Below are 23,760 nucleotides of genomic sequence, written 5' to 3' on the forward strand. Positions count from 1 at the left end.
CCCCAAAAACCCCGCAAAGTGTTTAACAGGTCAGGCTAGCATGGAAAAGGTGCATGAGTTTCTGTAGGTGATAGCACTGAAAGGAATGACCTACTTAATGTCATACCCTGCTGTTTCTTACTCTGATATTGTACCTTTTTGGCCAGTGGAAAGATGTCTCTCTGTAATGCATTGTTACTATGAAGCAAGCTAAAGTATTCAATTATGTCCCTAAATCATTAAAACAATTAAAATATTCTGGGTGTTTGGTTTAGAATTTTTTGCTCAATACAGCACTAGAAATCAATTTCCAAGTCTACTAAATGTACGTATATAGAAATACAGTAAATGCTAACCATTTTTCTTAATACACTGTTTCAATGCAAACCAATAATAAAAATTAATTGCTTCTTTTATTTGACTGCAGTTAAAAGTGAGTGATTATTTTTCATTTGCATTGTATGAGGTCTTATGGGTTGATTTTAGGTTGTGTTCTCTTCTAGAAATTGTATCTTTCCAAGACAAATGGCTAGAGCATTTTGTCGTCTCCTGGCTGGCCGTGCAACTGCTGCACTCTTTGCAGCAGCAGGCACAGGGGTCCTAACCAGTGGGTACCTCCTCAATAAGCAAAGTGTTAAGGCTGTTGTTCAAGAAAAACGAAAACTCTTCCCTCCGAGGTAAGCACTTTGGGTTAAGTAGTCAGCTGAGCATAGGGCCCAGTTAATTGGGCTAGGCATAGTGTTTAACTCTTTGGGGGAGAAAGATCCCCATAGAAGCTGCAGAGTACTTACTCCCTAACACAAACATACCATCTATGTGTGTGCATATGGGCTGTTGACTGACAACCTAAAACCCAGCATCCTTTATTAATAACCCCAGTTTTAGATAGCACTGACAATGGCCTTCAAGACCAAACAAAAGGGATGCGAGATCCTATCAACACACTCACAAAAACATTGCCAATGACAAGCCTGAAAAATAGTTCCATTTTAGGCAAAGCACCAAATTAGTCTTTATTTTATCTTGTCAGCTCCTGAATGCTTTCAGCACCTATTGGACTGTCTGATTGATTGTATAGACTATTAGGAACCATGAAAGTATTTTAATTATGCTAGTAGTAAAGAAATCTCTTATATAACTGGTATACTTGAAATATTCTTAATTCTGTTTAAAAACTAGTTGGTTGCTGATTAGAAACTAACTACAGATATGTAAGTTGACTTTGCTGGTCATATATGTGACAAAAAACCCCAAAAAACCAACCCAAAAAAACCCCAAACCCAAACCAAACGCACACACACAAAAAGGACCAGGCTTTGACAGGTTGTTTTTTTTTTTATGTGGCAAATAGTATCTTAGTTCAAACAAATTCTTATTAAAATAATGGGGTTGTGCATAAAGCAAAGTGTTATCGAAACAAAGTAAATGTGATCTGAGTAGCAAAAATGCTTTACTATAGCATAATGTCTTCATTTTCTCTGGTTTGTTATACTGTACAGCTTTTTGTAAATAAAAGCATTAAAACAACACCAAATATTGTAAAATAATTAGATTCCCAGTTGCTCCAGCATGGGTCTTTTCCTTCAGGAAAAGACTGCTCCTGCATGGGTCCTCCACAGGCAACAGTTCTGCCAGGAGCCTGCTCTAGCATAGGCTCACCATGGGCTGCAGCTTCCTTCAGGGAACATCCACGTCCTCTGGCATAGGGTCCTCCATGGGCTACAAGGGTATCTCTGCTCCAGCACCTTAGAGTGCCTCCTCCCCTTCCTTCTTCCCTGACCTTAGTGTCTGCAAGATCATTTTTCTCACTTGTTTCTCTCACAACTGCTATGCAGTGATTTTTACCCTTTCTTAAATATGTTATCAATCACAGAGATGCCACCAGCTGATTGGCTCAGCTTTGGCCATCAGTGGGTCCATATTGGAGCCAGCTGAAATTGTCTCTGTCTGACATGGGGGCAGCCCTAATCTCTTCTCACAGAAGCCCCCCACCTTGCTGCATAAACCCAATACATGTATAAACCATGAACTAATTATTTTTATTCAACTCCATATCTCCTCGTTGTTTAAGTAATTTCTTAAACTAGCAAGGATTACTATTTAAAGATATCGCATTAAGTGCTTGTGATTTTTTTCTCTTCAGTGCAGACTATCCTGATCTCCGCAAACATAACAACTGCATGGCTGAATGCCTCACACCAGCAATTTATACTCGGCTAAGAGACAAGATGACTCCCAATGGCTACACTCTAGACCAGTGTATCCAAACCGGAGTTGACAATCCCGGCCATCCTTTCATTAAAACTGTGGGCATGGTTGCAGGTGATGAAGAATCCTATGAGGTAAAATATTTTCACAATGCTATCATATTTGGTTCAGTTTGTATGGTATATTTCACAAGAGCTCATTATATGAACACAGATTCTTAGTAGAATATGCACTTCTAAGAGAAATTGTATATATAAGGGGCAGGCCATGTGCATAAAGACAGTAGTTTCCCTACTCTTTATAAGGATTTGAATGCTGTTCTACATTAGGAAATGCAGTGAATATGAGGCATTGCTAAAGGAGCCCTCTCTACTGCAGTCAAAGTTAATAAAATATAGCTGCTTGGGAGAAATACTCTATTTACCTCCAACAGCTGCTCTTTCCTACTACCAAACATAGTTTATGGGAAAAAAATGAGACACAGCAAAATAAAGGTAATATGGAAATTACATCATAAAACAGTTGAGGCAGAACTGAAAAGAAAATGGCTTCTGTGAAGTGCCAGGCATCTTTAAACCATATCTATTGGACCATGACAAAAGCCAAAGACAGTATTAGGATAGACATGTTTATGTAATTCTGAAACAAGTAGAATAGAAAAAGAAGAAAACCCTTATCTTTATTGACTTCTGTGGTCTGCTTCCTTCAGTCAATCATGCAAGAATATCTATTATTATACAATCTCTTAATAGTATCCCAAATGCTAGGCTGCTCAGGATGGAAGAAGACATCTGGTATTATGGAACTACCAGCTTCTGTGATTTGTTTTACTTATTTAGAAATAGCGATTGCCTTGAAAAAATCTGACAGAGTTATTGCCACTCAACAGAATGAAGGCGTGATTGTGATCATCGTGATCAGTGTTGACATACCTGTGCTATATGGCTCTAATTAGCAACAGTATCCAACAGCAGTGAAGACATAGGTATTCTCATATAACCTGAGAAGAGGACATGAGCTGCCTGGGGATTGAATGTGTATTTCAGTCTTCACCATCAAGTGCTCTGACCACGCCTCTCAAGTCTTGGAAGGCAGATGCAGGGACTGTGAGAATGAAGACCTTAGGCCCACTGTAGGAGAGGATCAGGTTCGAGACCATCTTAAGAACCTGAACGTGCACAAGTCCATGGGACCTGATGAAATCCATCCACGGGTCCTGAAGGAGCTGGCGAATGAAGTTGCTAAGCCACTGTCCATCATACTTGAAAAATCATGGCAGTCAGATGAAGTTCCCGATGATGGAAAAAAGGGAAATATAACCCCCATTTTCAAGAAGGGGAAAATGGAAGACCCAGGGAACTACAGACCAGTCAGTCTCACCTCTGTGCCCGGCAAAATCTTGGAGCAGATTCTCCTGGAAAACATGCTAAGGCACATGAAAAACAATGAGGTGGTTGGTGACAGCCAACATGGCTTCACTAAGGGGAACTCCTGTCTGACCAATTTGGTGGCCTTCTACGATGGGGCTACAGAACTGATGGATAGAGGCAAAGCAGTTGACGTCATCTACCTGGACTTCTGCAAAACATTCAACACTGTCCCGCACGACATCCTTGTCTCTAAATTGGAGAGACATCAATTTGATGGACGGACCACTCAGTGGATAAAGAATTGGCTGGATGGCCGCATGCAGAGAGTTGTGGTCAGCGGCTCAATGTCCAACTGGAGACGGGTAACAAGTGGTCTCCCTCAGGGATCGGTGTTGGGACCGGTCCTGTTCAACATCTTTGTTGGCAAAATAGACAGTGGGATTGAGTGCGCCCTCAGCAAGTTTGCCGACGACACCAAGCTGTGTGGTTCGGTTGATACGCTGGAGGGAAGGGATGCCATCCAGAGGGACCTTGACACACTTATGAGGTGGGCCAATGCCAACCTCATGAAGTTCAGCAAAGTGCAAGGTCCTACACCTGGGTCAGGGCAATCCCAGGCACAGCTACAGGTTGGGTGGAGAAGAGATTCAGAGCAGCCCTGTGGAGAAGGACTTGGGGGTGTTGGATGATGAGAAACTTAACATGAGCTGGCAGTGTGCGCTCGCAGCCCAGAAAGCCAACCATATCCTGGGCTGCATCAAAAGAAGCGTGACCAGCAGGTCGAAGGAGGTGATACTGCCCCTCTACTGTGCTCTCGTGAGACCTCACTTGGAGTATTGTGTACAGTTCTGGTGTCCTCAACATAAAACAGACATGGAGCTGTTGGAGCAAGTCCAGAGGAGGACCATGAGGATGATAAGGGGGCTTGAGCACCTCCCATACAAAGACAGGATGAGAAAGTTGGGGCTGTTCAGCCTGGAGAAGGCTGTGTGGATACCTCATAGCAGCCTTCCAGTATCTGAAGGGGGCCTACAAGGATGCCGGAGAGGGGCTCTTCATCAGGGACTGTAGCAATAGGACAAGGGGTAATGGGTTTAAACTTAAACTGGGGAAGCTGGTTATATATAAGGAAGAAGTTCTTTACTGTGAGGGTGGTGAGGCACTGGAACAGGTTGCCCAAAGAAGTGGTAAATGCTCCATCCCTGGCAGTGTTCAAGGCAAGGTTGGACAGAGCCTTAGGCAACATGGTCTAGTGTGAGGCGTCCCTGCCCATGACAGGGGGGTTGGAACTAGATGATCTTAAGGTCCTTTCCAACCCTAACCATTCTATGATTCTATGATTTTAGTTGCTAATAAATCCTGAAATCTAATCTGGTTGCCAACACATCCAGTACCTGTCTGTGGTAACTAGAATGAGCTTTTAGGTAAAGTAAGGTGCAACTGTAAGGTAAGGTGAAATTTTTTTTGTGAAGATGAGCAACTACTACAGAGCACTGTTTAGGTCAAAATGACTGAAATCCACCAGCAATAATTTCCCAGTTTATTGTTAGAAGACAGAGGGTGAAATTCCATGTTCTGCTTCTAAGAGGTACAATAGAAACTCAGAGCAACTTAAATTCATGGCAAATTACTGGCAGTTACTCTCTGCTACATAAAAGAAGATCTATTGAAAATAGATCATAACTTGAGAGATAATTTTTTCAGGGAACAATTTTTCAAAGATACAACTCACATGTGACCCTTCCCTTCATATTTACCCCTGTCAGCAAAGTCTCCTTTATGGCTGCCATCCATGAGCCTGTACCAAGGGATTTCCCTTGTGACTGAAGTTAGTGCATTAAAGTGTTTCTATGATACTGAAGACTCAATGTAGATTCTCTTGACTCCATAGGTATTTGCTGAGATTTTTGACCCTGTCATTAAAGTGAGACATAATGGCTATGATCCATGCACAATGAAGCATCACACAGACCTGGATGCATCCAAGGTAGGATTTAAATAAAATAATCAGGAAATAAAGTTTCAATGCTTCTTACAATGATGATAGTGTATGTAATAGTACTTTTTTTCCCCTGATCCAACTCCATAGAAAATGAGAAACTGGCTAAGGAAACTGGGATGCCACAAATGACTGAAATAACACATCCCACAGGGAGTATGTCTAAATGAAGTGAGGCCTGGTTCTGTCCTTTCTTTTTGCAAGGCTGTTAGTTTACAGTTTAGGTTTGCTGGGGTTTTCAGCATCTGACAAAGGACAAACCAGGCTAGCATCTACATGGCCATGCAGAAGTGCCAGAGGTGTGAGGCTGCACAAGAGGAGCAAGCCAGGAGCCAAGAGTGATAGCAGACAGGCAGAACAGTGGGTTCACCGAGGGTACAGTTCCACATTACCCAAGCAAGAAGAGAACAAGTCTAGTTACAGTAACCACGTTCGGCCAACAGCCCAGTGATTGAGAGAGAAGCCCACAGTGACAAGGCAAGTCTGAGGTCAGGATTAACAAGGTACAAGGCCAGACACAAGCATACCTACAAAGTAACTCAGGCAAGGACTGAGGGTGAGGGCCTTAGATTAAATGTAGCTTAAACCAAGGTGTAAAAACCCCAAATGAAGCTTCTCTCAGAACTTTTCCAAACAGCTCTTTTCAAAGTTGTTGGATCCACGGTTACACAGCTGTGCAATATCAGAGCTGGCTAAAACCCAGTGAAGAGAGGGTGAAAGAGGTCTGCAGAGCTCCTTGGTGCACTCGGCCCTAACAGCAAGCTAGTTGCATCCTGACCTTGTTCTTAACAGAGGGATTAATTCCAGCTGGTACTAAGCATTTGGACTTCTACCTAATGGCACTGTGAGTCCGTTCGTGATATAAAGATAATTATGTATTTAAGGATCAGAGTGAAAACATTCCCCCTCCCACACCCTCCGCACACACACACAATCACATCTTACCCATTGCTTAGTATTTCCTTCGCAGTTAAATAACAGTGTAGATTAGCATCATCTTGGACTTTCCTCTTTCAAAAGATCTTCCATACCTGGCCTTCTTTCTATGTTCATATCCATATTTCTGAAAGCCACTCAGATCCTTTCATGTTCCATGCTGGAGCTAGGAAGCATCAACTGGTTACTTTGCCACATTCAGTCAGCAAAAGAACTTTGGAGTTCCTAAAAAACCCTTAGATTCTGAAACACTGAAGGGTTCCTAATATTCTGTCATGTCTAGAAGAGGTCATGGCAGAAATTTTCATATGATGGGTTCATACGGGGGCTCATTTTTGTATGATGAGTTTTTTAATTGGTAGTATACAAAATGGGGGACTGTGGGTAAATTAAAAAACATTCTTCCTTCAGATCTCCCATGGCCAATTTGATGAACGCTATGTCCTCTCATCGCGTGTACGTACCGGTCGTAGCATCCGGGGCCTCAGCCTTCCTCCAGCTTGTACCAGGGCAGAGAGAAGAGAAGTGGAAAATGTTGTGGTCACTGCTCTAGCTGGGCTGAAAGGAGATCTTTCTGGAAAGTACTATAGTTTGACCAATATGTCTGAGAAGGAGCAGCAGCAGCTTATTGATGTAAGTATAACTCCATGTTACGTGTAGGGCTTTTGCACATGAATAAGAGCCACATATACACTCAGAGAAAAAACTGTAAAAACAAAACTGATTTACAGAAATTAGTTCAAATGGTGCCTACACATTTGGGATCTCTAAGATTGAGGGTAACAAGCGTGCAGGCTAAGATCCAAATTCTCAATGCAACACACACAGAGAGATCATGTTATTCATAAATTCAGAGTCTAGTTTGACAGAAAATAAAATACAGGAGCATGGGAACATGAATGTCCAAGCATAAGTATTTTGGTTTAGGGTTCCTTAAAAACAGTTGCTGATAAAACTGGATTTCTACTACAAGCAAGGAATCGTATCTTTAGTCAGTCCTTTCTTAATTCAGCAATTCTCAATTTCATCAAAGAGAGGCTATATCCCCAGAAATTCCTCTGACAAAAGGGCCCTCCAGAATCTGGAAGGCTATCCAATTGCAACTTAAAGAAACTTACAGCAAGGATGGCTAATTGCAGATAGAAGTGTCTGAAAGCATTAGAAAAAAAGAAAGAAAAAAAGAGAGAGTATGTGTGTGAAAGAGAGGAAGCTTCATCTTCTCGTATTAATAAAGTGGGGAGAATTATATCTCTCCTTAAGTTTTGTGGTGAGTGGAGATAAAGTCCCTGGTGTTAAGTTAGGACTTGCTTGCTTGCCTTCTTTTCTTCTACAGTCTATTTTGCTATGTGTATACCCCATATTTAGATGAAAATTACTCTTATGGAGTCTTTTTAGATTTACATGTGTTAACAATAAAGGAGCTCTTAACTTAGAAGCTCTGTTGGGGGGGCAATTCTGCAAGAAAAAAAAAAAGATAGCTGTTAATTCTGGGCTGACTCAGAGTACCATTCCCTTAGTCTACAGGCCTCCTGTGTAAAATGGGAACAAAAGGGAGGTTCCAGAGAGCCATTACCTTGGAAATCCTACCCAAAGCAGGACCATCAAGAGCTAACACCTCTTCCTAGCTCTCTATAGGTACAGGGAGTTGTCCACAGAAGGAGGCTCTTGTATGGGGGAGCTCAGGAACTGGCCACAGGACTCCAGATGTGGCCTCACCAGTGCTGAGTAGAAGGGAAGGGTCACCTCCCTCGACCAGGTGGCAATGCTTTGCCTAATGCAGACCAGGATACCAATAGCCTTCTTTGCAGCAAGGGCACATTGCTGACTTGTGTTCAACTTGGTGTCTACCAGGTTCTTTTCTGTCAAGCTGCTTTCCGACTGGGTGGCTCACAGCATGTTTTATGTCATCTTCAAACTTGCTGAGGGTACACTCTGCCCCATCATGCAGATCATTAATGAAGATGATGAACAGGCCTGGACCCAGTTTTGACCCCTGGAGTACACCACTACTTATTGGCCTCCAACTAGACTTTGTTCCCCTGATCACCACCCTCTGTGCCCAGCAGTTCAGACAGTTTTCACCCCACCTCACTGTCTGCTCATCCAGCCTGTACTTCAACAGCTTCTTTATGAGGATCTTATGGGAGACAGTGCTGAAAGCTTTCCTGAAGTCAAGGTAGACAATATCCACTGCTCTCCCCTTGTTTACTGAGACAGTCATTTCATCATAGAAGGTTATCAGGTTGGTCAAGCATGACTACCCCTTGATGAATCCATGCTGACTACTCCCAATCACATTCTTGCCTTTCATGTGCCTGGGAATGGTTGGATGGACTGGCTGCTCCATCACCTTCCCAGGGATCGAGGTGAGGCTGACTGGCCTGTATTTCACTTCTTGCCCTTCCTGAAGATAGGAGTGATATTTTTTTTTCTCCAGTCCCCAGGCACTTCTCCCAGTTGCCTTGATCATTCAAAGATAATTGAGAATGGCCTTGCCATGATGTCTCCCAGTTCCCTCAGTACTAGTGGGTGCATACCATAAGGGCCCATAGACTTTATGTATGCCTGGTTTGCTTAAGTATTCTGTGACCTGATCCTCTTCCATCAAGGGTACATCTTCCTTGCTCCAGCCTTTGCCCCTGGTCTCTGGGGCCTGAGATTCCCAAAGGCCGGTCTTCCTAGTAAAGACTGAGGCATTTAGTACTTCAGCCTTTTCCATGTCCTGTGTCACCAGGTCCCCATCTCCATTCAGCAGTAGGCCCACATTTTCCCTAGCCTTCCTTTTTGCATTTATGTACTGCTAGAAGCTCTTCTTGTTGCCTTTGACATCCCTGCCCAGATTCAGCTCCAGGTGGGCTTTGGCTTTTCCTAACTGCATCTCTGCATGCTCAGGTAGTATCTCTATATTCCTCTCAGGTTACCTGTCCCTGCTTCCACCCTCTTTATGCTTCCTTTTTGTGTTTGAGATTTGCCAGGAGCTCCTTGTTCATCTATGCAGGCCTCATGGGATCTTTGCCTGACTTCCTGCTTGTTGGGATGGACTGCTCTTGAGCTTGGAGGAGGTGATCTTTGAATATTAACCAGCTTTCTTGGGCCCCTCTTCCCTCTTGGGGCCTTATCTCATGGGACTCTTCCAAGCAGATACTTGAAAAGGCCAAAGTCTGCTCTCCTGAAGTCCAGGATTGTGAACTTGCTTTTCACCCTCCTCTTTCCTTCCCCCAGGGTGGCTGAAGTGGTTAAAGTCCCCCAGGAGGATGAGAGCCTGCAAGCATGAGGCTGCTCCTAGCTGTCTGTAGAAGGCCTCATCCACTTGTTCTTCCTGGTCAGGCAGCCTATAGCAGGCAGAGCTCCATACATTCCAGCTGTTCTCTAACATAAAAGGCAACTCCCCCTCCTTGTCTTCCCGTACCGTCTTTCCTAAAGAGCCTGTATCCCTCCATTGCAACACTCCCATCTTGGTAGCCATTCCATCACATCTCCGTGATCCCAACAGGATCATAGCCCTGCAACTCTCCTCAGATCTCTAATTCCTTATGTTTATTCCACATGCCACATGCATTAGTGTACAGGCACTTCAGAGAGGCACTCCATCGTGCTAATTTCCCAGAAAGAGTTTAGAGGATTTCTCCATAACAGTGCCTTGTAGACACTTCCTTGCTTACATGCAAATGCTGGAGATGAACCCACTCAAGCCCCATTTTTTTGGTTTTGTGATCCTTTTCTGTCACATCACCCCAGGCCCCCCTCTTTGTCTTTCTTGCTTCTTTGTTACTGCTAACAGCAATTTACCCTATTGATAAAAGCTCCTGCCTGACTCCCCCTTAGGCACGGCTGGGCAAACTTTACTGTTTTCCTCTTGCAGCTTCAGATATGACGTGCTTCTTCAGCCAGCCTGGCTCTGAGTTGGTGTATTGCCTGGATGAAGGTGGGAGCTCTTTGATGCATCCAATACTGACACCATCTCCATTTACTCTAATTTATTTTTATCTTTGGCTTTCTTTGGTGTACATGCTTTTCTGTGTAGCTAAGGAAGATAATCACAGCATAAACCCAGCAGTTAATGGCCTGACAATAGTTTTAGCATGATGGCAAATTGTCCAGAGTCTATATTTTGCCTAAATGCATACTGTGCAGATAAAAAAAATCATTTATGTTCAATAAAGGGAGGTCTCTGTCAAATAAAATATATATGGCTTTTGCCACCTGTCATAGTTTAAGCCCAGCTGGTAACTCAGGACCCCGCAGCTGCTCCCTCACTCCTCCCCTTCTTCCCAACCCCCCACTCCCCGGGGGATGGGGAGGAGTATCGAAAGAATGTAAATTCCATGGGTTGAGATAAGAACAGTCCAATAACTAAGGTACCATACAAAACTACTACTACCAATAATAATAATAATGATAAGGGAAATAACAAGGGGAGAGAATATGAAACTAAAAGGGGAAAAGGAAAAGAGAACAATAAACACAAGTGATGCACAATAAAATTGCTCACCACCCACCGACGGATACCCAGCCCAACCAGAGCAGCGATCTGGACCTTCCAGGTAACTCACCTCAGTTTATATACTGGGCATGAGGTGCTGTGGTATGGAATACCCCTTTGGCTAGTTTGGGTCAGGTGTCCTGTCTCTGCTTCCTCCCAGTTTCCTGTGCCCCTCTTCACTGGCAGAGCATGAGAGACTGAAAAGTCCTTGATCAGAGTAAGCATTACTTAGCAACAACTAAAAACATCGGTGTGTTATCAGCACTGTTCTCAGACTAAAGCCAAAACACAGTACTGCACTAGCTACTAAGAAGGAGAAAAAGAACTGTTGCAGCTGAACCCAGGACAGTATCCACCCCTTATTCCATACCATTCACGTCATGCTCAGATCCCACATTTTTCAATATGCCATTGCTTTTTGCCTCATATATATATACACACACAGAGACAGATATCATTCCTTAGCCCATGAACCATACCTATAAAGTTTGCTGAGTTCACCCAGTCCATGTCAGGCTCCATCTCCTGTAACAGTCTTTCAGGGCAGGATAGATGGTGTGTAGTGTTGGATTCTTAGCTGCTGATGACACTGCTGAACTCGTCTGGTCACTGCCGAACTCGACTGGTTTCATTGATGTTCATTCTTTGTTGGGGTGCTGATCACAGGGAAGTCAGGGTCAGTCGATGGTGACCTGAGGACAGTTCTGGGAGACTCCCGCTGGTGCTGCCAGCTTTTCCCATGACTTTATTCTCTGCTGATGATCATGGCAGCACATATCTTCTTTTCAAAGCCCAGAGTGGTGGAGATGGGCATCTAGCTGATGGGCTATAGAAGTGTTATATAGCAGGCAACGGCATATAATTGAGTTCATTGGCTGTTTTCCCCCAAAATTAAATCCCCTTGAGGTACACATCGGACTTCCCCATCTTCCCGTATTACCCACCAAGTATATCTGAGTCCCTAAGCAAAAGTAATCCCACAAGTGGGTTTGTCTTTACCTGAAGCAGGAAGAACCTAAACTGTCTTTCCCAGCAAATTCTTTATGTGCACCACAGGAAATTTATCCCCCTATATAGTACATAAAAATTCTGATTAGGCTGGGTCAGCCCTGTTGGCAGATCCCCTAGTGTTGACCGACCAAGTGGCTTTGGTTAAACGTGTATCCTAATGTTTGAAAATCCCACCACCCATTGCTCTCAGTGTGGGTTTTAACAGCCCATTGTACCGTTCGATTTTCCCATAGGGTGGTACGTGATAGGGGATGATACACCCACTTGATGATGTGCTCTTTGGCCCAAGTGTCTATAAGGTTGTTCCGGAAATGAGTCCCATTTTCTGACTCAATTCTCTCTGGGGTGCCATGTCGCCACAAGACTTGTTTCTCAAGGCCCAGGATAGTGTTCCGGGCAGTGGCGTGGGGCACAGCGCATGTTTCCAGCCAGCCGGTGGTTGCTTCCACCATGGTAAGCACATGGCACTTTCCTTGACGGGTCGGTGGGAGTGTGATATAGTCAATCTGCCAGGCCTCCCCATACTTGTACTTCAGCCATCGTCCTCCATACCAGAGGAGCTTTAAGTGCTTGGCTTCCTTAATTGCAGCACGTTTCACATTCATTTATAACCTGGGCAATAGTGTCCATTGTTAAGTCCACCCCTCGATCACAAGCCCATCTATATGTTGCATCTCTGCCTTGATGGCCTGAGGTGTCATGGGCCCACCGGGCTAAAAATAATTCACCCTTATATTGCCAATCCAAGTCCATCTGAGCCACTTCAATCTTAGCAGCTTTATACACTTGCTGGTTGTTCAGGTGTTCCTCAGCGGCCTGACTCTTGGGTACATGAGCATCTATGTGGTGTAACTTCACCACCAGGTTCTGCACCCGGGCAGTGATATCTTGCCACAGTGCAGCAGCCCAGATGGGTTTACCTCTGCGTTGCCAGTTACTCTGCTTCCATTGCTGCAACCACGCCCATGGGGCATTTGCCACCATCCATGAGTCAGTAGAGAGATAAAGTACTGGCCATTTTTCTCGTTCAGCAATGTCCAAGGCCAGCTGGATGGCTTTCATCTCTGCAAATTGACTCACTTCACCCTCTCCTTCAGCACTTTCTGCAACTTGTCATAGGGGACTCCATACAGCTTCCTTCCATCTCCAACGCTTTCCCACAATATGGCAAGACCCATCAGTAAAAAAGGCATATTGCTTTTCACTCTCTGACAGTTCATTATATGGTGAGTCCTCTTCAGAACGCATCACCTTCTCCTCTGGTGACATTCCAAAATCTTTGCCCTCTGGCCAGTCCATGATGACTTCTAGAATTCCTGGACCACTGGGATTTCACTTCTGAAGCAGCTTGAACCCCTTCATAGGCTGCCAGTATCTCTTTTTCAGTGGGAGTGTAGCTGGCCTCGGATCATCTGTATCCCTGACTCCAAAAGCCAAGGGGTCGACCTCGAGTCTCCTCTGGAGCTTTCTGCCAGAGGCTCCAGGTAGGACCATTCTCCCCGTCTGCGGTATAGAGCACATTTTTCCCATCTGGCCCAGTCCAGACTGGTCCAAGGGCTACTGCATGAACTATCTCTTGTTTAATTTGTTTCAAGGCTTGGTGTTGCTCAGGGCCCCATTTGAAATCATTCTTCTTCTGGGTCACGTGATAGAGAGTGCTTACAATCAGGCTGAAATTTGGGATGTGCATTCTGCAGAACCTCCCAGCACGTAAGAAAGCTTGTGTTTCTGTCTTATTAGTTAGTGGAGACGTTGCTGTTCTCTTGTTGATCACATCCGTGGGGATCTGGTGACGTCCATCTTGCCCTTTTCTTCCCAAAAATTGAATCTCCTGTGCAGGTCCCTTGACCTTACTCCATTTTATGGCAAAACTGGCCTTGACAAGAATTTGGGTTATTTCCCTCCGTTTCTCAAAAAGTTCTTCCGCTGTATCATAGAATCATAGAATCATAGAATAGTTAGGGTTGGAAAGGACCTTAAGATCATCTAGTTCCAACCCCCCTGCCATGGGCAGGGAAACATCGCACTAAACCATGTTACCCAAGACTCCATCCAACCTGGCCTTGAACACTGCCAGGGATGGAGCATTCACAACTTCCTTGGGCAACCCATTCCAGTGCCTCACCACCTTCACAGTAAAGAACTTCTTCCTTATATCTAACCTAAACTTCCCCTGTTTAAGTTTGAACCCGTTACCCCTTGTCCTATCTCTACAGTCCCTGATGAAGAGTCCTTCCCCAGCATCCTTGTAGGCCCCCTTCAGATATTGGAAGGCTGCTATGAGGTGTCCACGCAGCCTTCTCTTCTCCAGGCTGAACAGCCCCAACTTTCTCATCCTGTCTTTGTATGGGAGGTGCTCAAGCCCCCTTATCATCCTCATGGCCCTCCTCTGGACTTGCTCCAACAGCTCCATGTCCTTTTTATGTTGAGGACACCAGAACTGTACGCAGTACTCCAAGTGAGGTCTCACGAGAGCACAGTAGAGGGGCAGTATCACCTCCTTCGACCTGCTGGTCACGCTTCTTTTGATGTAGCCCAGGATATGGTTGGCTTTCTGGGCTGAGTGCGCACAATGCCGACTCATGTTAAGTTTCTCATCATCCAACACCCCCAAGTCCTTCTCCACAGGGCTGCTCTGAATCTCCTCTCCACCCAACCTGTAGCTGTGCCTGGGCCACCAAATTGGTCAGGCAGGAGTTCCCCTTAGTGAAGCCATGTTGGCTATCGCCAACCACCTCACTGTTTTTCATGTGCCTTAGCATGCTTTCCAGGAGAATCTGCTCCAAGATTTTGCTAGACACAGAGGTGAGACTGAGTGGTCTGTAGTTCCCTGGGTCTTCCATTTTTCACTTCTTGAAAATGGAGGTTATATTTCATGTGCCTTTTTCCATCGTTGGGAACTTCATCTGACTGCTATGTTTTTTCAAGTATGATGGACAGTGGCTTAGCAACTTCATTCTCCAGCTCCTTCAGGCCCCACAGATGGATTTCATCACCCTACATGATAATGTCATCAATCTCTTGCTTTGTTTCCACCCCTGGGGCAGTCGTTTCTAAGACTGCTCAACGCCTCTCCATTTAAAAGCGACCTGTGGCCTGCACTCTGCTGCCAAAGGAATTGAGAAAAATGCATTGGCAATATCAACTGTGGCACTTGGCTGCCTTTGACTCCAGTTCATACTGAAGTTCTAGCATGTCCAGTACGGCAGCACTCAATGGTGGTGTGACTTCGTTCAGGCCACGATAGTCTACTGTTAGTCTTCACACTCCATTTGCTTTCACACTGGCTATATGTGGCTATTAAAGGGTGGGCAGGTCCTGCTGATCACTCCTTGGCTCTCCAGTCTGCGGATCAGCTTATGGATGAGAATCAGGGAGCCTCGGTTGGTGCAATATTGCCACCGATGTACTGTTGTGGTCGCGATTAGCACTTTTTTTTCTTCGACCTTCAGCAACCCCACAACAGAAGGATACTCTGAGAAATCAGGCAAGGTGGACAGCTGCTCGATTTCCTCCATCTCCAAGGCAGCTATACCAAAGCCCATCGGTACCATTTTAGGCATTTGAAGTACCCTCTCCTGAGACAGTCTATGCCAAGGATGCATGGAGCCCCTGGACCAGTGCTTTTGCCACTCCTTCCCACTTAGGCTGATTTCAGCCTCCAGTACAATCAACTCTTGGGATCTTCCTGTCACTCCAGAAACACAAATGGGTTCCACACCTTGATAGTTTGATGGCATCCGGGTACACTGTTATCATGGTTTAAGCCAAGCTGGTAACTCAGAACCACACAGCTGCTCGCTCAATCCCCTTCTTCTTCCTCCCCCCACTCCCAGAGGGATGGGGAGGAGAATCAAAAGAATATAACTCCCACAGGTTGAAATAGGAACAGTCCAGTAACTAAGGCATAATAAAAAACTACTACTGCTACCACCAATAATAATAATGATAAGGGAAATAACAAGGGGAGAGAATACAATTGCTCACCACCCGCCGACCAATACCCAGCCCGAGCTGTGCAGTCATCTGGGCCTTCCAGGTAACTCCCTCCAGTTTATATACCGGGCCTGACGTGCTGTGGTATGGAATACCCCTTTGGCTAGTTTGGGTGAGGTGTCCTGTCTCTGCTTCCTCCCGGCTTCCCCTCCTCCCTGGCAGAGCATGAGACTGAGAAAGTCCTTGGTCGGAGTAAACATTACTTAGCAACAACTAAAAACATTAGTGTTATCAGCATTGTTCCCAGGCTAAAAGTCAAAAACACATCAGTGCAGCAGCTACTAAGAAGGAGAAAAATGACTGCTATAGCTGAACCCAGGACAACTGTGCACTGGTATCTACTAGAGCCTTATACTCCTGTGGGACTGATGTGCCAGGCCATCTGATCCACACAGTCCAGTAAACCCAATTGTCCCTCTCCTCCACCTGGCTGGAGTCAGGGCCCCTCTAATAGTGATCATAAGAGTCTCCACTTAGGTCTTGTAGAAAGGGATTAGAATTTCTTATCACAGGAGTTGGAGTAAAATTGGCTCTTCCACTCTATCTGGGAAGCTGCTCATCAGAGACTGGAGCAGCAACTTTCTTGTGAGGATCATCATTGACAGCTTTTTTCCTTTGCAATTCATGCACCCGTTCATCCAGAAGTGAGGTGGGTTTTCCATTCCACTTTCTCATGTCTTCTCCACGATCCCACAGGTAAAACCATAGGGTGGCCCATGGTGTGTACCTCCTATATCTTCCTTCTCAAGCAATAGGGCACCTTCTATTAGTAGCTGAGATGCAAGTTGGTACACATGGCGAGCTGGATAGATCATCTTTCAGTTGTTTGAACTCCTGGGTCAGGAGTTTTTCTACAGCTGAAATGATGGAAGGGGTGAGATTGTCTTTAAATTCCTGGACCTGATGACTCCATCAGCTATTGGTGCTTCTGCCTCACTCCAGGTCATTGATGCCAATGAGTGGGCATGTGATGATGGTGCACTCCATATAAGTTTCTACCACATGGGTCGTATACATTCGACTTGATCTGGATCTACAGATGTGTTCCTGGCATCCAGCCTACGATAGATCATCTCTAGAATGGCTGATTCCCTCATGGACTGGATCCTTTTGTCTATCGTGGTCCACTTGGCTGAGCGACTCATATCATCGTCCTTCTAGGGAAACCTTTCCTTCACAGCTGCCAAGAGCCACCTCCAAAGACTGAGGGCTCGTTTCTCTCTTGCAATCGCTTTGTCAATTCCTCCTTCCCTAGCAAGTGATCCCAGCTGCTTGGCTTCCTTACCTTCTAGTTCGTGACCATCAGCCCCATTGTCCCAGCATCGGAGCAACCAGGCAACTCCCTCACTCCCCCCCCTCTTCTTTCTCCCCTCTTCCAGAAGGATGGGGAGGAGAATAGAAAGAATGTAAATCCCACGGGTTGAGATAAGAACAGTCCAGTAACTAAGGTATAATACGAAACTACTACTACTACCACCAATAATAATAATGATAAGGGAAATAACAAGGGGAGAGAATACAATTGCTCACCACCCACCGACCGATGCCCAGCCTGACCTGAGCAGTGATCTTGGCCTTCTGGGTAACTCCCTCCAGTTTATATACTGGGCATGATGTGCTGTGGTATGGAATACCCCTTTGGCTAGTTTGGGTCATGTGTCCTGTCTCTGCTTCCTCCCGGCTTCTTGTGCCCCTCCTCACTGGCAGAGCATGAGACTAGAAGTCCTTGATCAGAGTAAAAATTACTTAGCAACAACTACAACATCGGTGTGTTATCAGCGTTGTTCTCAGTCTAAAGTCAAAAACGCAGCACTACACCAGTGTGGAATAATTACTGAATATGATTTAGAAATTAAACTTATATTTAAAAATGTAGCATTGCTCACACATAAAGGAAAAACAGACTTTCAGGGTAAGATGCAGCTGCACCTGGTATGCCAGGAATTCACTCCACAGCAGTTCCCGTGGCAACATTGCTTGACGGAGGATGGAGCAGAGTAGAGATTCTGCGGCCAAGCTCTGTCCCAACACCAGCAGAGATGGGAACTAGGTGGTACTTAAAACTGATAAGATGCATACTTGCTACCCTGAGCCAACAGCCTGTCATCTTTTGACAAAATGCTGTCCTTTGTGTGAACTTTGCTTCATTATAATGCATTTTAATATGATAACACACCTCCATCTCCAATGCTACCCACCTCCAAAGTGAGACCACCCCTCTTTGAGCATGCTCTTTGAATTTCTTGTGGTATATACCTTTGAAAGCGAAGCTAGAGAATTTTACACCAATAACAATAAAGGTATGTATGACTAGAGTCACTCAAGCTCCACCTTGAAAGCGAAAAATACTATAAAAATGGCCCAAAAAGTGGGGGGCATTAGGGAAGACATCATCGTAGATGAGTCGAGGAAGATTCCATCAGCAGATTACCCTTGACTCCTGGGACCGGTCGACGGGCTGGACCTTTCTTCCCCCCCATAGGGACGCCTTTGGGTAAGACTTGCACTGTATCCAGTGCTTCCCCGGGAAAATTAGGAATCTCTATATAGAGTTACTTTTTACTTTTTATACTTTAAAGCCAGGCTGTATTATTCATAACTTTGTCGCGCGTTTGTATACCTTATTATTTGTACATGCTTTTGCAGACAGTGTATTTATCACCGGCAATCCACAAGAACCTGTATCTGTTGCTTTAATAAACTGCACTGTTTAAGTAGCTAATCGTAAATCTCTCATTGAACACGACCAGATCCTTCAGTGTGGCCGTGCTAGTTCGTGAGCATGATTAGACTGAAGGTGCAGTGCACTGTTAGTGCATCCGGAATCGTGATTATTCAATATATTGAATGCGACCGGACTGATAGTTATAAATTGGGCATCACTCAGAATCTAAGCCTAGCCGCACCCAGCCCCTCTAATATCTGAGGACCAGCTGGAATGCCAGGGGGTTTATTTTCTGCCAAATTGTCTTACCTTTTAATGCAACAACCAGCTACTAAGAAGGAGAAAAATGACTGCTACAGCTGAACCCAGGACACCTTAGATTCCATCTTTAACCCATATCATTGCTATCTTCCTTCAGTATTTTATGATCTCAAACCTGTAAGATGGCAGGCTTTCTGCCAACCATTAATAAGCACCATTTGATTTCTGTAAACTCAAATCAGTGAGACTTGAATAGCATTCAACACAGAAAGCATTCAGTAGTTTGCATATTTGGGCCATAGGCATGTAAGAGAAACTAATAGTACTCAGTTGATTTCTTGCAAAAGGAGCATTTTTTTCTCTGAAACAACAATATAGAGTGGAGGAAATAACTGTTGTGTCCCTATGATGAGCAGAGACACCTCTCTTTTTTTTCTTTATGGTTGGTGTTCTGGCTGCAATATGCCCATCACAGGGCATTCAACGATGAAGGCCTAAATTTCTCAACTGAGGGGGAAAAAAGGTAAAGTTTATCAACTTGTCTACGTTATCATATTTATTCTGGATAGCTTTCCTCCCTATTCTCCATTAAATCATTAAAAAAATCCCCCCAACATTTGATATGAAAGAATTTGAGGAATTAAGAATTAATAATTTTTCATCACGCACATAAAATCATAGAATCATAGAATGCCATGTTGGAAGGGACCTCAAGGATCATCTGGTTCAACCTTTCTTTGCAAAGCATCACCTAGGCTAGGTGTTCCAGCCTCCTGTCCAGCCAAATCTGAAAAGTGTCCAGTGTTGGGGAATCCACCACTTCCCTGGGGAGATTATTCCAATGTCTAGTTGTTCTCACTGTGACAAACTTTCCTCTTGTGTCCAGTCGGAATCTCCCCAGGAGTAACTTGTGCACATTACCCCTTGTCTGTTCCATGTGACTCCTTGTAAAAAGGGGATCTCCATCTTCTTTGTAGCCACCCTTTAAATACTAGAATATGGTGATAAGGACTCCCCTGAGATTTCTTTTCTCAAGGCTGAACAAACCCAGTTCTCTCAGCCTTTCCTCATATGGCAGGCTTCTCAGTCCTTTGAGCATCTTTGTGGCCCTCTCTGGACCCTTTCTAGCCTGTCCACATCTTTTTTGTATTGGGGGGACCAAAACCAAAAACATTATTGTCCTGGTTTTGGCTGGGATAGAGTTAATTTTCATCCTAGTAGCTGGTGCAGTGCTGTGTTTTGGCTTCAGTTTGAGAATAATGCTGATTGATTGATACACCGATGTTTTAGTTGTTGCTAAGTAGTGCTTATCCTGATCAAGGACTTTTCAGTCTCTCATGCTCTGCCAGTGAGGAGGGGCACAAGAAGCCAGGAGGAAGAAGAGACAGGGCACCTGACCCAAACTATCCAAAGGGGTATTCCATACCACAGCACATCATGGTTTGTATATAAACTGGGGGGAGTTACCTGGAAGGCGCAGATCGCTGCTCCAGTCGGGTTGGGTATCGGTCGGCGGGTGGTGAGCATTTGTATCGCGCATAACTTGTGTTTATTGTGGTTTTTGATGTTGTCCCCCCCCCTTGGTTTTTTATTCTCTCCCCTTGTTATTTCTCTTATCATCATTATTAGTAGTAGCAATAGTAGTATTATATTAAACTTTAGTTATTAAACTGTTCTTAACCCATGGGTTTTACATTCTTTTGATTCTCTGCCCCATCCTGCCCGGGGAGAGGGGAAGTGTGGGGGGGCTGAGTGAGCGGCTGCCTGGTACTTAGTTGCCAGCTGGATTTAAACCACAACAAGTATAAAAATGAAACCCCAATTGCCAAGACCAGTTCTGCAGCCAATTACTGACTTTTAATATCCTCCTCATGCCTTTTACCCTCACTGGCCCAATTGAGGAAAGCACAGTCTGGGCCCCCATGCCCTTGACTACCACCCCCAGAGCTCTGCAGTCACTACGGAATTATAGTTTGCTGAGGACTGTAGTAATTACTCCATATCTGCATTTTGGAGAATTACATGATTCTTAAAAGGGGACAAAACTTTTCAGGCAATTAAAAGAGCTTGAACTTCTAGTGATCTGCTGTGGCCCCAAAGGGCTAATATGATACTTTAATGCATTCATTATTTAATAGCCGTTCTGCTGCTTGTATTTTAGGGACTTGGTGCTTTGTGCCAGTAGGTGATTTTTTGTTATGATCCCAGTAAGAAAAGCACTCTGTAAAGTATTTAAAACACTATTTATTAGAGATAACACTAGAAAGAAAGAAAAAAAAAGATAATCTTACATCCCTTTAGATGCTGGGAACCCCAAGCTATGCAGCAGCTAATGGGACTCTGTGCAGCACAGGCCTGGGCCTTCTCTGGTTAAGTGCATTGTGGATCACTAACTCCTCGATGTACAATGGTCTTCCAGTCAGGGCCACTGCACATAGCACAACCATTACTGGAGTCCAGTGATTGTTCTGGCACCAGGAGGATGTTGGGAATGAAAATAAAATGAAAAGAGTTCAGGGAAGAGCCAAAGAGTGATTAAGAAATTTGAAAATATAAAAAAAAAATAAAAATTATGGAAAAAAAAAAAAGATGGAGACACATTAAAAAAAAGCTTGTCATTAAGTAGCTTCATATAAACCAGGTAAATAGCAGACATTACAGAATAAAATGATAAAGTCATAATAAAGGACAATGATTCAAAATTGAAGACAAACAAGTGAAGTGAGGTATGATTTTCTTTTTTATTTTTATTTTTAACTCAGAGATTGATTAACCTTTGGAACTACCTTAGCTTCTCAGGATCATATTCTCTCTGGCTAGTTTTAAATTCCAGATGGATGCTTTTCTGATGGAAGTGTTTTCCTTCCAACAGACCAGACTAGTTTAGGGAAACCCTGAATTATTTTTCAGAGGGCTAAAACTGATAATCATTAAAGTTCCGATCTTGAAAAATCTCAGGGTCTGATTGGAGAAAACCCCTGTGTCGGACTCTATTTCGTTCGTGATCCCAAGAGTGAAATTAAGACACAAACAACGTCAAGTACTGTAATTGATCAGTTGGTTTATTACAAAAAGACAATGTCATGGTTTAAGCCCAGCTGGTAACTCAGAACCATGCAGCCGCTTTCTCACTCCCCCCCTTTCTTCCTCCCCCTGCTCCCAGAGGGATGGGGAGGAGAATTGAAAGAATGTAAATCCCACGGGTTGAGATAAGAACAGTCCAGTAACTAAGGTATAATACAAACCTACTACTGCTACCACCAATAATAATAATGATAAGGGAAATAACAAGAGGAGAGAATACAGTTGCTCACCACCTGCCGACCAATACCCAGCCCGACCCGAGCAGTGATCTGGACCTTCTGGGTAACTCCCCCCAGTTTATATACTGGGCATGACGTGGCTAGTTTGGGTCATGTGTCCTGTCTCTGCTTCCTCTCAGCTTCCCCTCCTCCCTGGCAGAGCATGAGACTGAGAAAGTCCTTGATCAGAGTAAGCATTACTTAGCAACAACTAAAAACATCAGTGTGTTATCAGCACTGTTCTCAGACTAAAGTTGAAAACACAGCACTACACCAGCTACTAAGAAGGAGAAAAATGACTGCTACAGCTGAACCCAGGACAGACAATTATTATAAAAAAAGGGAAATTATTGCAATAAAGAGGATAGTGATAGGACAGATTGAAAAAAGGATGGAAATGAAGCAAGGATTTGGGGTGCAGAGAGAGAGAGAGTCACCACTGTGGATCCAGCAGTGTCCCAGGGATCCGTCATCGGAGGTGGTGGGAGTCTTCAGGGTTTGTAGTAGGTATCGGAGCAGTGTCCTCCAAGAATCCGTAGTAGTCGTCGGAGGTGGGTGTCCTCATGGAGGTGTCCTTCTGAAGTCATCCCCTTGAAGGTATCCTTGGAGGTGTCCTGATGTAGTTGCCCTCATGGCAATGTCTCATGAAGGGTGTCCCTCAGGGTCCATAGTAGTCATCAGTGGAGAGTGTCCTCATGGAAGTGTCCTCCTGGAGTCATCCTCATGGCAATGGCTCTCCTCGTGATTACCTTTTCCCCCTTTTATAATGAGTTGCGGGGAGTACCTCTGTTCTTCATGTCACACATTACTGGTGGACCAGTTTCCCTGGTCTTGCAGCCAGCTCTTCAATTGCATGTGTCTGCAGCAATTCTTGGGATAATGGACAGAAGAATCTTATCTCAGTTCTTTCCCACTCATCCCTCAGGCAATGGTCGGTAGAGTCCCAATTCAGCTCCTCACACCCTTCTCCCAGGCAATGGACATTGGAGTCTTATCTCAACTCCTCCCACCCTTCTCTGAGACAAAAGATAGGTGGAATTCCATCTCAGCTTCTCATACCAATCTTTAAGACAAGGGACTGTGGAATCCCATCTCAGCTTCTCATACCAATCTTTGAGACAATGGACAGTGGAGTCTGATTTCAGATCAGTCTCTCACACACTTCAATACATGTATTATAAGCATCTATGTGAAAATGTTTTTTCTGTCACCATGAGCGCTATGGAAGACCCTTAGTTAACTTATATACAAAAAAACCCCCAACTATGTTCTATTGTTTTTAAAGCTGTACAGTGGTAAATGGGTAAATGTTCACTGATGAAAGTGAAATACTTTTAGAGGAGACCTAGTAATATTACATTGAAATCTGAATCACAGCATGGTATTTCTGGTAAATTCTTCTTACAAAAGCTTGCATATTGTAACTATGTCTTCGACTGGGATAAATCACAGAAGCACAGAATCACAGAATTGTTAGAGTTGGAAGGGACCTCTGGAGATCATCAAGTCCAAACCCCCCCTACCAAGTCAGGGCCACCTAGAGCAGGCTA

At 44.4% G+C, this 23,760-nt stretch overlaps 1 protein-coding gene across 1 annotated transcript in view; it reads left to right on the forward strand.

Moving 5' to 3' along the window:
- Window positions 1-504: 504 nt before the first annotated feature.
- Window positions 505-23,760, forward strand: part of LOC115619176 (creatine kinase S-type, mitochondrial-like) — a 54,014-nt gene continuing 30,758 nt past the window's right edge. Inside the window, exons 1-4 of the mRNA XM_030511223.1 lie at window positions 505-656; window positions 2,123-2,321; window positions 5,449-5,544; window positions 6,904-7,125. Of these exons, the coding sequence (XP_030367083.1) occupies window positions 505-656; window positions 2,123-2,321; window positions 5,449-5,544; window positions 6,904-7,125 (669 nt within the window). The remainder of the gene's footprint in view (window positions 657-2,122; window positions 2,322-5,448; window positions 5,545-6,903; window positions 7,126-23,760) is intronic.

Source organism: Strigops habroptila, chromosome W (genome assembly GCF_004027225.2).
Source record: "Strigops habroptila isolate Jane chromosome W, bStrHab1.2.pri, whole genome shotgun sequence".
Taxonomy (NCBI): Eukaryota; Metazoa; Chordata; class Aves; order Psittaciformes; family Psittacidae; genus Strigops; species Strigops habroptila.